The following is a 16413-nucleotide window of genomic DNA, read 5'->3' as shown; positions in this document are numbered from 1 at the left end:
CGACAAAACAGAGAGGCCTTCATGACCCCAATGCTTTTCTCAAAGCTTGTACATAGTTGTACATAGCACTAAATTATACTGGTAATTCTGGCTAAAATGGCTAGCAACTATGGTAGTAAACAGGGGTTTGTGTGGGGTTTTTAAAATGTGAAATTTCTGATAATCCAGAGAATAAAGAAAGCCTTCTCATTAGGATTATACAATACAGTATATTCCTCTTTGCAGTACTTGAAAATCATTACAAGAAAATTCCTTTTCATAATGTGCAACCTTGCTATGTCAGTGAAATTAAAGCAGTCTCATGTCCTGCTTTTGGGGGTGTTTTATTTTTGATTTTGATGGTCTTAGGATCTCTTTTCTCCTTTTAAAAAAGTTCTCTGGCAGGTAGATCAGCTCAGTGATATGAGACCACTTCATCTTGAAGATAGAGATTTCCCTGTAGCAACAACCATGTATATTGTACAATTAAACTAAAAGCCTTAATGTTCTCCAGACCATTATTCAGATATGTTTTGGATTGTTTTATTATAAACTAACACCGTTTTGTATATATTGTGTAAAATTCTTTATTTTAATCCATCTTAATTTATAATTTCTTTTATGTATGTTTATCTGAGTTTTGGGCTGTAGTATTATAAATTATGGTATATTGTTACATACAAAAGCAGCCATTGTCTCAATATTGAGGATGATGTGTTTACCTGATAGTGAGACAATAATAGCGTGCCTGGAGCAGAGATGTGTTTTTGAACTGCACTGTGTAGTTTAGTGTTCTATCTCCTGGGTCCAAAACACACTGCAGAAATAATCCAGTTTGAGACCGCTTCAACTGCCCTGGCTCAGTGCTAGGTAATACTGGGAATTCTAGTTCATTGTGGCACCAGTGTTCTCTAACAGAGAAAGCTAAATGTCTCACAAAACTACTGTTCCCAGAATTTCCTAGCATTGAACCAGGGCAGTTAAAGTGGCCTCAGACTGGATTATTTCTGCTTTGTGTTTTGGACCTTAGGCATTAGACCATTGTAGAGTATAGTAAGACAGCCAGTGTGGTGTAGTGGTTTGAGTGTTGGGTTATGACTCTGGAAACCAAGGTTTGACTCCGCTCAGGTATCGAATCCCATTGCTTGACTTTGGGCAAGTCACATTCTCTGAGCCTCAGAGGAAAGCAAAGGGAAATCCACTTTGAACAAATCTTGCCAAGAAAGCCTTGTGAAGCGTTTGCTTTAAGGTCGCCATAAATCAGAAATGAGTCAAAGTAAACAACAATAACAAGCTTATGGTTAGCAGCACAAATGTAAGCAATGATAGCTAGCCAAAATTCATTCACACCATGTGTCAAAGCTATCCTAAAGGGGGAAAGAAAGTGTATTATTAAAGTAGTAGGGATTGTAATTAATTTCATTGTCCATTAGTGAAGTCATAACTAAGGCCTGTTACAGACTGCCAAAATAAAGCTGCTTTGGGTCTCTTTGGAGGTATGCTGTTTAAATGATGCATGCATCCTAAGAATCCGGAAGCTGCACCAAAGCTGCACTCCAGTGCTTAGGAATGGAGTGTGGCTTTGGCGCGACCTCCGGACTCTTAGGACCCATGTATCATTTAAATAGCATACCTCCAAAGAGACCTGAAGCAGCTTTATTTTGGCAGTCTGTAACAGGCCTAAGTCATAGAACAGTTAGAATCCTAGACTTACAGAGCTGGAAGAGACCACAAGGACCACCCAGTCCAACACCTTGCCAGATTCAATCAAAGCACCTCCAATGGATGGGCATCCAGCCTGCTTTAAAAACCCAGTATTTGCCTAAGTTTAATGAAATCAGTATCCTAAAGTCTAGAATGTGTGTTTGACTATGCCTGGCTTCTCCTTTCCACTGTATAACAAACTCCAGGAGAACATGATAATTTCCACCTAAGGATCCTCCCACTTGTACCCTATTAACCAAGTCATCTCTGTTGGTTAGGATCATATCTAAAATGGCTGATACCCTTGTTGCCTCTTCTACCTTTTGAACAATGAAATTGTCTAGAAGGCAAGTGAGGAATTTGCTGGACCTTAAACTCTTGGCTGAGTTTGACTTCCAGCAAATATCAGAATAGTTGAAGTTATCCAGCACTACTACATCTCTCCTTTCTGAGTGTGTGGTCATCTGTTCTAGAAAGGCATTATCCGATTCCCCAGTTTGACTTGGGGGTCTGTATCAAACCACCACAATGACATCCCTGTTGTTTATTTCCCCTTTAATTTTTTATCCAGATGCTCTATTAATGGCAGTATTAATGGTATTTTGTTATGTAGATATTTTGGCTGTCATTTGGAAGTTCAGGAATGCAGAACAGGAAATATGTACCATATTTCCCAGTACTATGGTTCTTTGCTTAGGTTTGGTGTACTGCATTCTGACTGAAGGTTTTATTAATCTTTGAGGGCTGTGGACTTTAATTGGCTTATATTACAATCCTAAACACACTTACCAAGGCAGGAGTGCACAGAATGTAAGTCAGAGTTTACTGGTATACCTCTGGACGATTTTCAGTAGATTGGCAAGGGTTCTGACTTCCAATCATGTAACAATTGCAAAACTAAAAGCTTTTTTCCCCTCTAAGTAAGGTTGCTGTGAAAAAATGTGTTGGGGAAAGCCAAGAGTGGATTGTTGTGTGAAAGGATGTGTGAGCTGTGTTCTTGTATTGCTAACAAATTCCTGGACTGAACATCCTGTTCAGAGGCATCCTGCTCTTTAATACTTAACTCAGATCTGCTACCTGAGCCACTATATTGCAAATGTTCCAGTTTGTGGATTGCAAGACTCTTATTATAACCGAAGCGTACTTGGATTTCTGTGCACCTGTAAACACAAAGCCTATCTCCCACCATCACTCCGGTCAGTGAAGAGATTATGCAGATTCTGATCTTGATCGATCTGTTCTGGCTATGTGCTTTTGAGCTCCCCCATGCTTAGCTTCCTGGATCTCTTTAAATGGTAAGGCTAGTTTCCTGCACTGGGGTGCACTCGCTGCTATGAGCTCTCAACATCCCTTTTGAAATCAAATTGATATCAGAAAGGAGGAGGGGTGCAGAGAGCCAGACTTTGGGGTAACATAAAGGCTACAGAAAGACAGGAAGAAAAGAAAGCAAAGCAATTAAGATGTAAGGTTTTTCTTTGGGGCAGGGTGTGTGTGTGTGTGATGACTATTACTTACTTTCCAAGAGTCAAAATTTTTTATTACGTGAGATTTTGGGTGACTGTCCTCAGAACATCAGACTAACCTGTATATTCTGTAGTCAAAAACTTGCATCTAGCTATTTAAACCCTAGCTGCCCTGAGAGCCATTAGGGCTGAAGGGCGGGATATAAATACCTAAATAAATAAATAGTTGACCCTCATGTCTTGCTTGCTGGGTATTTGTTGTTCTGAAAATCTCTTTGGATGTGGTTACCTTTTCAGGTTTAAAAGATATTTCCACACATACCTAATAATGTAGATTGAATGTGACAAACATATTGGCAGCTACATGGGTCATGCGTATATAGTCAGCTCTCCACATTTGCAGCATTTGTAGACTTTTGTGGATTTGATTATTTGTAGATTCAATTAATATGTTCTCTCTAGAAATCTCCAGGTCCTCCAGCACAACTCTACTGGAAGTTGACCATAGGGTTGTCCTGGAGGACCTAGAAGTTCCTAGAGAAAACACTACTCTAGGCATTTATAGCACCTCCTGGGTGATTCGATGATCAGCATCTGGCAGATGTTGACCATGGAGTTGTGTTGGAGGATAGCCATTTTCTTACAGGGGTGTTCTCTCAGGTAAAAAAAATAGTGGTTTTTTTAGTTATGTTTTTTCAACTTTCATGGAGGACCTGTACGCTCAACCCCAATGAGTGTAGAGGACTCACTGTACTTGTCAGGGAGCTGGGGTTTGCTCTATCTGATGTGTGAAAAGGCCCTCCGTGTTTGAAGGAATTATATTCATTCTTTGCTACGGTTTTTGGGTTTCACTCACTGAATGAAGGAGACGCTAGCAAAGAAGATGAGAGAGATTTTTGTGGTGGTGGTGGGGAAGCTGTGATGTGTGTATCTGTGTTTAGGAGAAAGGGTAGGGAATGCCACTGTTTTGTTGTTGCTGTGGGAGAACGGAACAAAATACAAGCTAGTATTTTATTAATGTCTTGGATTTAATTTTGTCTCTTGGATAAATAGTTTGTCATACCATAAACAAAGCAAAGCAGATGTGTTTCACATGCCCTCCTGTTTAGCAGCAGACAAGGCTTGCCCACAGTTAGCTGGGTATGCTTTGTGTCTGTATATCACTGAAAATTGCCCTTATTGAACTTTTTTTTTATAAGCTACAGCCTTTGAAGCCCATTTAAATGCAACAGTGGGAAAAACAATAAGCTTATTCTTTTATTAATATGTAGGTATTATAACCAGGCAAAGATTAATTATTAGGTTAAGAATGCTGCACAGAGAAAGCCTTGGCAAAGCTAGAGCCTACTATAATGTAACTGAGCACATTGTTTAATTAGCAGGCTTTCCTTATTTCAAGATTAGGCTGGTCAGTGTGGCTAGTTCATGGATCTGGATTCTTTGTTGTTTTGGGAGTTTTGAATAAGCAAATGACAGTCATTATGAAGAAGCATTCCTGGAGAGGCCAGTTTAAAAAGAGGGCCAGGAGGCCACATCTTTAATATAATGCAGAAAAATAAATTTCAGAAAGTGTTGCTTGCCTTGTACTCTTTCATGTCTGTCCTCCCAAAGTACTTCTCTATTTCATGATAAAGACTGAGATTTACTTCTTTTTAGTGCACTTCCCTTTGTTACATAGTGTAAGGCTAGTGCTTGGGTAAGGTTGCCTAAAGGGCAGTGATTATTTGAATAGCTACTTTTGAGTCTGTGGCTATGTAATTGATCCCTTATTTAATACTTACAGTATTTCCTTGTTGTTATTCAGATTATAGGACTGGGCCATGCTTCACTTTGGTAACCAACCAGATGTGCCAGGGGCAGCTCAGTGGCATCGTCTGCACCAAAACCCTCTGCTGTGCAACTGTTGGAAGAGCATGGGGCCACCCGTGTGAAATGTGTCCAGCTCAGCCTCATCCCTGCCGTCGGGGGTTCATTCCAAACATCCGAACAGGAGCTTGTCAAGGTATGGTACAGCCATCACAGCTGAAATGTTATGAACAGATTCATTGCAGCTGAAGTGAACATGTAGCACTGTTGTAGAGGACACTGTGGAAAGATCTACTACTTCACTGTTTATTTAGTGCCTTGTTCTTTTCTAACAGTTTTTGCAAGAATTGCAAGTGAGCAGCAGAAATCGTAATAATTTTTTTTGCTGCCAAAAAATTCCTTAATTTGATTTCTAAGGCAATATTTTCCCCCATACGGAAAGCTGGTGCACTAAGAAGCAGTGAGTGTACAAACAAAGAAAAACAAATGTTGACAGTCTCGCATAACTCTTTGTTCTTCGTGGTCTCTGTGAATCCACAAATGGGTTATCCTGAGCCTGCCCAGTGCTTCTTTGGAAACTTCTAGAGCTATTATAAGTGTTTTGGCAGTAGCCTCACCCACTCTCTGAGCAAACTACTGGCTTGCTTTCCACCTAAGTCCCCAGTTTCTTTTTGTCTGTCATAGCAGCAGCATCTCAGGAACACTTCAGAGTTTAATTTTCCTGTCAGACTGATTTCTGTGTTTGATATGCTCTCTCTTGCATTTTGGTGATCATTTCTTCATTCTTCATTAACCTCTGTTAATTTAAAAGGAATATCATAATTTTTGGTGAAATACTGGAGTTAAATGGCCTCTTGCCTTCCCTGTTGTGCTCGGCATAGGCCTGTTATAATACAGAGGTGAGGTTAACAGCTCCACTGTATGAGCAAAGGAAAGTCTAATCTGATAGATCATTGACTTCCTTATTTCCTTCCCACCTTAATCCTCTTCAGTTTCGATCCCATGGACTTGTTGGACCAATTGGCCCTCAGGTGTTCTCATATGGCACCTACTCCTACACTGACTAAGAAGCATTGGGTAGAAATCAGTTCAGCATTGCCAATGGCCACAGACTATTCTGATATTCCTGTTGGGCCCATCATCAGTACCATCTATTCACTCCATATCGAGGAATCAGATGAAATTGGTCCGTCCATATCAAGGGCTGATCACTGGTACTATCTTCTCGCTCCATCCGGACAAAACAGAAGATGTGGTTGCTCTCTTCATACCTAGGGCCTGTACTATCTTTGCATACCATATGGAGGAAGCAGAGGAAATGGTTGATCCCTCCATACTGCAGGACATTTTCTCCTCTTGTATTCTCCTATAACTGTCCAGCTATTCATAGGCTTCTAACCTCCAGAGTTACTTCCTCTTTCAGTCACCATAGAGTAAGGCTGTCCAGTGCCTACACAGCATCTCTATAAGTGGGTTATGGCAACTATCCATATGGCATATGAGCTAGTAGGCAAGCCACCTTCCATCCAAGTTTTTAAACTAGAGTGATTGTATTCTCAACTACATCCCTGTATGGGATTCCTCTACATGACATCTGCAGGGCTGCCACTTGATCCGGACTGCTCACTTTTGTATCTCACTATCCCCTGGACTCAGGGTCACAGATGGAGACTGCATTTGGGAGGGCTGTGTTTTTCTCCTGTGTGGCATGACACTCCCTGCTCCAACACCTTGTATTGCACCCTGAAGCTTCAATTGGCTCAAAAGGCAGCAGCCAGATTGGTCACCAGAACATCTAGGTTTGACCATATAACACCAATACTGAAATCTCTTCACTGGCTGCCAATTAGCATCTGGGTGCAATACAAGGTGTTGGTTATTACGTTTAAAGCCCTACATGGCTCGGGCCCGAGTTACTTGCGGGAGCGCTTCTCCCTACATAATCTGTCCCGCACTCTCAGAACATCTGGGAAGTTCTTACTAGAATATTATAATACTAGACAACTTTACATAAGGCATTCACTGCCGCAGCCTCAAGATTATGAAAAGACCTACCGGAAGAGACCCGTCTCATTACTACCTTAGACACCTTTAAAAAGGCACTCAAAACGGATCTCTTCCGGTGGGCTTATCCACTGAATTCCATATAAAAAGGTTATGACGACTGCTCTTCCTTGACTGATTGTTGGCTAATGGACTAATGGTCCAACTGTAATTTTTAGAGAACTAATAGGAATTCTTGGTAAATTCAGTGTTAGTATTTTATTGTCATATTGATTGTAAATTGTACTAAGTGTCTTTTAAGGTTGTAATCCCGCCTTGATCCGTGGGAGAGGCGGGAGGTATAAATAAACTATTATTATTATTATTATTATTATTATTATTATTATTAACTTGTTAGTGTCCCATTTGGGTGGTTCACAGAAACCTTGAAAGATGAGGACAGGTTGCTTACCTGTAACTGTAGTTCTTCAAGTGGTCACCTGTGAAATCATGCAGCCCTGTCCATCCTCCCCTCATGATGTGTCCTGCCTCTCCTTAGATCCTGGGCTGATGCTTTGGCGTCTATGGAACTGAGGGCTTAGGCAGGAAGCAAGCTGGTAGGTTGCTTGGCGAGTGGGCAGGACCACTGCCAAAACACTCATAATAGCAATAGACATTTCCAAAGATGCACTGGCAGCTCGCAGGATAACCCATTTCTGTGATTCACAGATGACCACTCAAAGAACTAGATACAGGTAAGCAACTTGTCTTTTTCTTTTCACCTGAGAGATCCTTCAGAGCTGGAAACAACTCTTCAACTGTGTTGTTTCAATCAGCCTCTTACATATTTTATGCATTATAGAGCTGAAATATATTTACATTTGCTTTTGACTCTTAATTTTCATTGTCTGCCAAGATATTGCTTACTTTATTCCTGAGCATGACTTGCCATCAGAACATCTTACGCTGCTTTTGGCTTTTATTCTAATACATACAGCTGTTTAAATTCTTTTATTTTCTAGATGTCTGGCAGGAAGCAAGAGAAAAACAGCAGCTATGTACTAAATTGTTGTATATTTTATATTCCCAGGGCTACATCTCTGGGAAGGGTTTGTTCTAGGCCTTTCTCTAAATTTTTTATAATAAGATATAGTAGTTAGTGGATATAGGAAAAATATTATAAATCTAATATTGCTTTGGTTAATCTAAAAGGGAACTCAAGGCATTCCAAATTTTAGATATGGTTCACCAAGAACCAAGACATTTCTCATGTCTTTAAACAATTGTGGTGGCATTGTAAGCTACAGAACTACTTGTGTACAATTTGCTTGGTCACATTTTAACCTTTTGGTGTCTGGAAATAGCACATATCTAAAGCTGGTGAAGTCTAGCATTTTAAAGAACATTATCCAGCCAGATATTTCTGCATATCAAGATGTGGCCCACATCCCATCATTTAGTCGCTATGTTCTCAGGAAACCTAGTGGAAGAAAAGTGTTCACGGGATAACTCACAAGTTGTTTGGGTTTCCTCAGTGTTATTTTTGTTCTTTGTTCTTTGTGCTTAAAATATAATATATTGGTGGCATTTTTAACAGAAAATATTTTGAGGGATGTTCTTAATTTCCTTTTTTAATAAATTATATATCAAATAAATGGCCCTACAGTTAATCTATTTCTAATTTTTTGTGTGAATAAATTGTTAACTGCTGTATTTCAATTTGAATGTTTTGTTTCTTTTCATGATAGATGTGGATGAATGCCAAGCTATCCCTGGGATCTGTCAAGGGGGAAATTGCATTAATACTGTTGGATCTTTTGAGTGCAAATGCCCAGCTGGACACAAGTTTAATGAAGTGACACAAAAATGTGATGGTAAGTCCTCTCAGAAACTTCATATGGAAAAAAAAGGAAAACTTTTCATATTTGTTCAGTTTTTTGAATATTTTGCTTCATAAAAGAATCAAGAAATTACTTTATTAAATGCACAACATCAATGTACTGTACTGTACATGGTTCATTTCTTTGTGACTAAAACATGTTGCATACCTAGCTCTCTATGACATGTAAATGGTGTTTCATCCTTATCCAGCTTTGCTTACATAAAATTTGCTTGTATAAAATCACACATTTACAACTGGAATAGTAAGCCTTAATGAAATGAAAGGATCATACTGTTTGCAGTGACCATGTTTTCTAGACCATTTCAACCAGGAATCCTCTCTTATTAAACCATATGCATTCAAACAGTGTTCTGACATTTACAGAACATCGGCTCTACTTTGCCTCCTGTTCACATCAGCAAGGAAACAAACCAGGCACTGCTGGTTTAGTGTTACTGTACATATGAAATTACAATTATGGATTAATGTGCCCCAAATTAAATTAAGAATTTGTTGTTGGCTTAAGGATCCTGGTTTCATTGGGTGCATAGACTGTGATGCTGCTTCAAACCCAATGTAGATTGCCTCATTTACCCAAACTGATCAGAACCAGAAGTGTTTGGGATATTTTGGGAGGGGAGGATTTTGGAATATTTGGAATGATGAGACATCTTGGAGATGGGACCCAAGTCTAAACATGAAATCCATTTATGTTTCGCATATACCTTATACACATAGCCTGAAGGTAATTTTATGCACAATATTTTAAATAATTTTGTGCATGAAACAAAGTTTGTGTACAGTGAATCATCAGAAAGCAAATGTGTCACTATCTCAGCCACCCATATTTTGGACTATTTTGGACTTTGGAATTCCAGATAAGGGAGACTCAGCCTGTACTAAACTTCCAATGATTGGGCTTTTTGCTTACTCACATGAGCAGCAAAACAGAAACAAATGGGCTGTGTACTATAGCACACAGCTTATGCACTTTAATAAGGTAAGATAAGGTTTTATGTGAGGTGTGAACACGACCAGTATTTTGCTTCAGAACTGGATAGAAGCATGGTGAAGCATACATGCATGAGATCTGTTGAAATATATTTTGCATCTGCAGAAGACTTTGGAGCACCTTATCCATCACTGGTGTATAGAACCAATCCCATACAGATTGAATTTTCTTCCACTCCCTTCCTCACACATGTGTTTGCATATTCATCTTTTTCATTCCAGCTCAGCCATGCTTCCTTCTCTCTCACATTTCTGGTAGATGCTTACTGATCTCACCTTACTCCTTTAATCTCTAATAAAACAACATTTGGCAGGGAACCTGCTCTGTAGCTTATTCATCACCCTGGTTAATCCAGCACTGTACATGTGTTCCAGTGGATTTATTTAGGAGCACTTCTTTACCACTTAAAGTCTTTACCACTTAAATGAGTCATCCATTACAGTGAATTGGAATTAAGTGTGGTGTGGTGCTCTGAGTGTTGCACTATGACCCTTGAGACCAGGGTTTGATTCCTCGCTTGGCCCTGAAACTCACTGGTGATTTTGGGAAAGTCATATGTTCTCAGCCTAAGAGGAAGGCAATGGCAAAGCTCATGATAGGTTTGCTTTAGGGCTGCCATAAGTTGGAAATGACATGAAGGCACACACAACAACAGAGAGTAAAATCACTCTTAAGTTTTGCAGTATTTCACAGTTTCTCCTGAACGTTAAAGCTCTTTATGACTGTGTAAACTAGGTGCCTCATAACAGAGGAAATTGAAAAGCTAGTTAAAATAATAATAGTCCTTACACAAGTACTTTGTTGCTTTTATTTTGTCTTATGTAAATCAATTTGCAAAGAATTTGTTCCAGATAAATAAACTGTTTGCCTGCCAGTGCTGTTGAGTAAAGTAGAGTCAAAAATGGAAATGGCCAAAGTCTTAGACCTCACTAGCGTGTGGCTACAGAGGTGGCCAAATGTGGGCATTGTCTCTCCAAATGAAAATTTGGGGCTGTCTTATTGAAATTTTTCTTCATTCTCTAAGTTTATAGCCTTTCAGAGAGTGAGACATTAAAAATCAACCATACCTAGAAGTCTTATATTTGCTGTGTTTGCATTCCCTTGGTAACTTTGCCTGCCTCTTTTCTTTGGATAACTAAGATGTATTTCTAAATGCTTAACTGAAGTTTGAAGTTACTGCAATGTTTCGAATTTGGAGAGTGAAGGAAATTTTATTTGAGAATACATAAATTTTGCTCTTCCTGTAGCTATACTCCTGGAGTATATTTCTTTACTTCTAGAGCAGAACATCCTAAACTACCTGATGTTAGGAAACTGGTAATGTTTTTCCCTAGTGTTCATTGGCTACAATTATTTATTTAATGGAAGCTCTCCAGACACTGAAAGATGATGGGCTCATGGACCAACACCAGTCCATGTATCACTACTTTGAGCAGCACTGTTCTATAGAACAAATCAGTGGAAGCCAAATTAAAAAAGGAGATAATTAGTATGAAGAAAGATGATTTAGTCGCATTGACACTTATCTGCTTAAATGTAGATTTTCTTATTTAGTACGTTAGTGGACCGAACTGTCAGGCTGTGGTAAGTAAATGGGATGCTGAACTTGGATCTTCCTTAAAGCATTCATGCTTGCAGAACTGAAGTACCATACATCACACATTGAGCAAACAGCACCATAGCTATATTTAAGTTCTCATAGATTGAATCGTATAGAGAACAACCAACTATGTTTCAGAGGTACACGCTGTACCAGAGCTTCAGTTGGAATGAATGGATGTTCTGTTTGAAAATACTTACTAGGACATTGGGATGTTGTGACAATAATTAGTTTAAGCAGTCACTTCATACTTTTCTTGCTAATACTCCATAAGTTATTTAGCAGGTAGAAGTGTAGTTTCAGAAGATGTTGGACATCATTTAGCATTTTTTATTTTAAAAAATGTACATGGATACTATAGAAGAGTAAACAGCATTAGGTTTTAAAGCTCAAGGAGATTTTAAAGTTGACAACTATGCTTTATACTTCAATTGATACATTTATTAAGTCTAAACTGTCAATGTATCCATATGCCATGGAAAAGACTGCATTGTGCGCTCATTAATGCCGATGCACATGCATTTTTCATTTATATTGGGGTGAGCAATCTGTAGCCCTCTAGGTCTTATTGGACTACAACTCCTGCCATGAATGTTGGCCATAGTTTCTGGGTCTTTGGGGAATGGAAGTCCTGCAACTTCTAGGCTATAATGGTTACATGTCACTCAAAGGACAGGATGAGCTGAAAAGCAAAATGAACAAATTACATTTAGTGTGGTCTTGTTGAATAAGATGCCTGTCCCTGATCTAGATGGCAACCATCTTTTGCTAATAGCAGCTCAGAAATGTTGTGGCCCTCATGAAGAGAAAGAATTTTCATTTTGTGTGCCTAGGTTAAAAAGTGATGCTGATCAACATTTATGTCAGTTTTGGAGCTGCAGCCAATGACCACATATTGCCTTCTTAGCAGAGTATGTGTTATTGTTGGATCTGAATCATTCCAAGGCAAGCTGAAGTACAAACAGTGAGGCAGGTCTGGTGTGGGGAGGCATGAACTGGAATCCCCACTCAGATACTGTACAGCACTCACAGTGTGACTGACCAGATGCTATTTCTTGATCTAAATCACTTCACAGGGCAGTTGTGAGGATAACATAGATAAGACAACTGATCCCCGTGTATGCACCCTTGAAACATGGGACCCATGCAGACTGCAGCACTATTTTAAATGAAATGATGTTTGACTTGCTCTGTTGATGATTCTTATACGTTTATGGAGAGAGCCATTGTTATTGGATTAGGGCACTGGGAGACCAAGGTTTCAATTTCTGCTCAGCCATTGATAGCTCTATTTAAATATTTGAAGGGGTGTCATGTTGAGAATGGAGCAAGCTTGTTTTCTGCTGCTTCAGAGCATAGGACCTAGAGCAACTACAGGAAAAGAGATTCCACCTCAACATTAGGAAGAATTTCCTGACAGTAAGAACTGTTCAACAGTGGAACCACTCTCTTGGAGACTGGTGGAGTTTCCTTCTTTGGAGGTTTTTAAACAGAGGCTGGATGGCCACCTGTCGGGGTTGGTTTGATTGTGAGTTCCTGCATGGCAAGGGGTTGGACTGGATGGCCCTTGTGGTCTCTTCCAACTCTGATTCTGTGATTAAAACCCAGACAAGTCACACTCTCTCAGCCTCAAAGAAAGACAAGGGCCAGCTCCCTCTGAACAGATTGTGCCAAGAAACCCCCATGATAGGTTCATCTTAGGTCAGAAATGACTTGAAAGGCATACAACAACAACAAAAGACTATGTGTATAAGGTGTGTAGGAAGCATAAATGAATTTGTGTTTAGACTTCTATCCCATCTCCAGGATGTCTCATTATGCACTTGTATGCAAATATAGATATTTTGAAAATTTTTAAAAATCTGAAATTTGCAGCACTATGGTCACTGTCTTGACATGACTGCTTTTTTAATTGGGGCTTCTGTCCTAGAAAATAAATTTGGGGCTTAGCATCTATTTGGAAATACTTTCCTGTGATCTGGAGTCTTTCCCTTCTCCTAATCCCTGGCATATGGATACTCTTCATAACTGCTTCTTTTGGCCTGTCTGTTTCGGGAAACAATCTGAAATGTGAGACTGATTTTTATGGGGAAGAATTTTGTACTGGCATAATTATTAATATTGTACATCATTAATGTAACAATTCTTCCATTTCTGAGTAATTCTTCTGTTTCATACTATGATACTAACTGACTCAAACCACCCATTCTTTCTAAATCTATAGATATTGATGAATGCAATACAATCCCTGGAATCTGTGACGGAGGAGAATGTTCCAATACTATTAGCAGTTACTTTTGCAAATGTCCTTCTGGATATTATACATCCCCAGATGGCTCTAGGTGCATAGGTGAGTAAAGAATTGCAAATGTACATGTTAATAGAGGTAGAAGGATTATGGATGTGAAAAGGAGTACAGGGAACCTGGCTCATTTGAACTGAAATAGGATCTTTGTGAATATTCACACTAGATAATGGTCTTCTGGTCTAGAGATAACTAAGAATCCCAGAACACTGAAATCTGACAAAACATCATTTTACATTATTTCATACTGTTTGATAGCAACCTTCTCCTAATGGCTATTAATATGTAACTTATCCTTCTCATCTTGAAAGGCAATGAAATTTTGAACAGAGCTTGGGCTCTTAGGATTGCTTCCTGCACCCCAAATTGCACATAGAAATGAATGCCCAACTTGGCAGATGATCCAGGAGCATCCATTTCCCCTCTTCAGCAGCTTTTCTCAACCCGAGTCCCTTCTGATGTTGCTGTCAACATTTTTAGCATTCAAGGATGATGACATTTGTATACAACAGCATCAGGCTTCAGATTGGAGATGCCCTGCTTTGCACATATTTATGCTTATGTGACCCTACTTTTGTGGTCAAAAATATTTGCCAGATATTTTAGCGTCTGCAACAGTTATAAAGAACCAACCCAGTATAATGGAAATACCATCTGTATTGATCTCATTTGCTCTTTAATGATAGAGGTTCAAAAGCATGATGCTTTCTAAAACTATTGTATTAAGAAACAATTCATATGCATTTTAAAACCAATCACAGAAGCAACGTCTAAAGAGCAGACATAGCTCAGCCAGCCTGCAAGAATAAGGGTGCATCCTCATGTGCTGTTTTTTGGCTTCTGTATAATAGCAGATATACTAGCAGATGTAATATGGAAAGAGAAGGGAAAGTATTCAGGGGAGAAAGAAGGCAGGAAGTAATAACCACACCCTTTAATGAAAGGAATGGATTACAACAATCCTTCTCTTGTGACTTAATGTCTTTCTTTTGTTGAGTCTGGACAATTTCTGTGTATGTTTCTGTTTGAAATGTGATATGCCCAAACACAAACTCTGCTTATCAGTCTATTTTAAAAGAGTTCATCTGAGGGGAAAACACAAACACAACTGACAAGGAATTAGAATCAAGTTTATAAAATTTTCTGTTTCTTTAGAAATCTGGAACAGATTTGTTGGGGAGGTGATTTGTTTTTGAAGGATTTTAAAAAATACGTTGAAGGCTGTTTTCAATCTCTTACATAGTTTAGACATCAGTGAGAGTATGCCATTGTTTCAGACATTTTCTTTCCTAATGTAAAAATTATGTACGTTGTAATGAATTGGTTTTATCTATATATAAAATAGAAAATATATGTTTTCCGTTATTTACAGTAAAAATTGTTGATGTGTAGCCATTTCAACCACAGACTTGGATTGAGAGAATTTGCTGTACTCACGATTCTGTTATCTTAGGTCCAGCCCAATCAGTTTTCTTGGGATCTAATGCCAATTATTAGTTCCATGGATCTAAAAATATAGCACAGCCCTCATCTGGGAGGTGTGTTGTGTGACATTGCAAGGGATCTGCTTTTTGTGGATGAAAAACTTGGGACTGCAGACTTTCTTAATCAAGCCCTGCCATCAGCCAGTATAGCTTAATTTTGTTTTAACTGCACACTCAGACCCCTGCAATAGAGTCCTTTGCTAATTTCAAACTTGGTTGTATTTCCTCTTACATCTTCAGAATGAACCATTTTAGTTTAATGATTGTCTGCTTTAAGTGTTAACAAGAAAAGTAAAAGTGGTTTTCTGGGCCCCAAGCCATTCTTACATTTTAGAATCATTTGTAAGGCAATATGTGCTAAATGCAAAACACTACTAATTATCTCAAGATAGTCGAAGGCTTTCATGGTTGGCATCCATAGTTTTTTGTGGGTTTTTCAGGGTATGTGGCCATGTTCTAGAATTAATTAATTAATTTGTTTCATTTATATACCGCTATTCCAAAGATCATAGCGGTGAACAGCAAGTAAGCTAATTAGCAAGTAAGATTTTCTTCCTGACGTTTCGCCAGCATCTGTGGCTGGCATCTTTAGAGAAATCTCTGAAGATCCCAGCCACAGATGCTGGCGAAACATCAGGAATAAACTCTTCTAGAACATGGTCACATAGCCCAAAAAACCCACAAAAAACTATCTACAGATAGTTTGGATCTGCAAAATGTGCATTTCCCATATTGACATGATGCTAACCAAACCACATGGAACTGGGCAAAATGTCTAATTTGGAATTCAGGACTAATGTTACTGAACATTAGCCCTGAATCTGCTCACCCCCTTTTTTGGAATGCAAGATTTACTGCATATACTCATGTATAAATCTAGAAATTTCAGTTAAAAATTGACCCAAAAAACCTGAGTCGACTTATCCATGGGTCAAGGTAAATACTGCACTTTAACTCTTATTAAAAAATGAACTATCCCCTGGTGAAAGGCAAGAGTGAAATCTGTCCTGGAAGCACTGACCCTCCTCTACTGTCTTATCCATTCAGGCTTTCATGTGAGCACAAACAGTTACACCTACTGGAATCTTTTAAATTATTAGGCATTGTTTTCCTTGCTGCATCCTTTAGATCCTTTGTTATATGCCCCTAAGTTTTACCCTCGTCTTATCCATGGATCATATAAAAATCTGTAATT

The 16413-nt window shown here is 38.9% G+C and overlaps 1 protein-coding gene across 3 annotated transcripts in view; it reads left to right on the top strand.

Annotated features, from left to right (window-relative positions):
* Positions 1-16413, top strand: part of FBN1 (fibrillin 1) — a 186690-nt gene that overhangs the window by 63289 nt on the left and 106988 nt on the right. For all 3 annotated transcript variants that reach the window (XM_042474932.1, XM_042474933.1, XM_042474934.1), the window contains 3 exons: positions 4951-5148; positions 8684-8809; positions 13654-13779. In XM_042474932.1, the coding sequence (XP_042330866.1) occupies positions 4951-5148; positions 8684-8809; positions 13654-13779 (450 nt within the window). The remainder of the gene's footprint in view (positions 1-4950; positions 5149-8683; positions 8810-13653; positions 13780-16413) is intronic.

This window comes from Sceloporus undulatus, chromosome 6, assembly GCF_019175285.1.
Source record: "Sceloporus undulatus isolate JIND9_A2432 ecotype Alabama chromosome 6, SceUnd_v1.1, whole genome shotgun sequence".
NCBI classification, from domain to species: Eukaryota; Metazoa; Chordata; class Lepidosauria; order Squamata; family Phrynosomatidae; genus Sceloporus; species Sceloporus undulatus.
The sequence above is the reverse complement of the archived record's forward strand: the minus strand, read 5'-3'. Positions and strand labels throughout refer to the sequence as shown.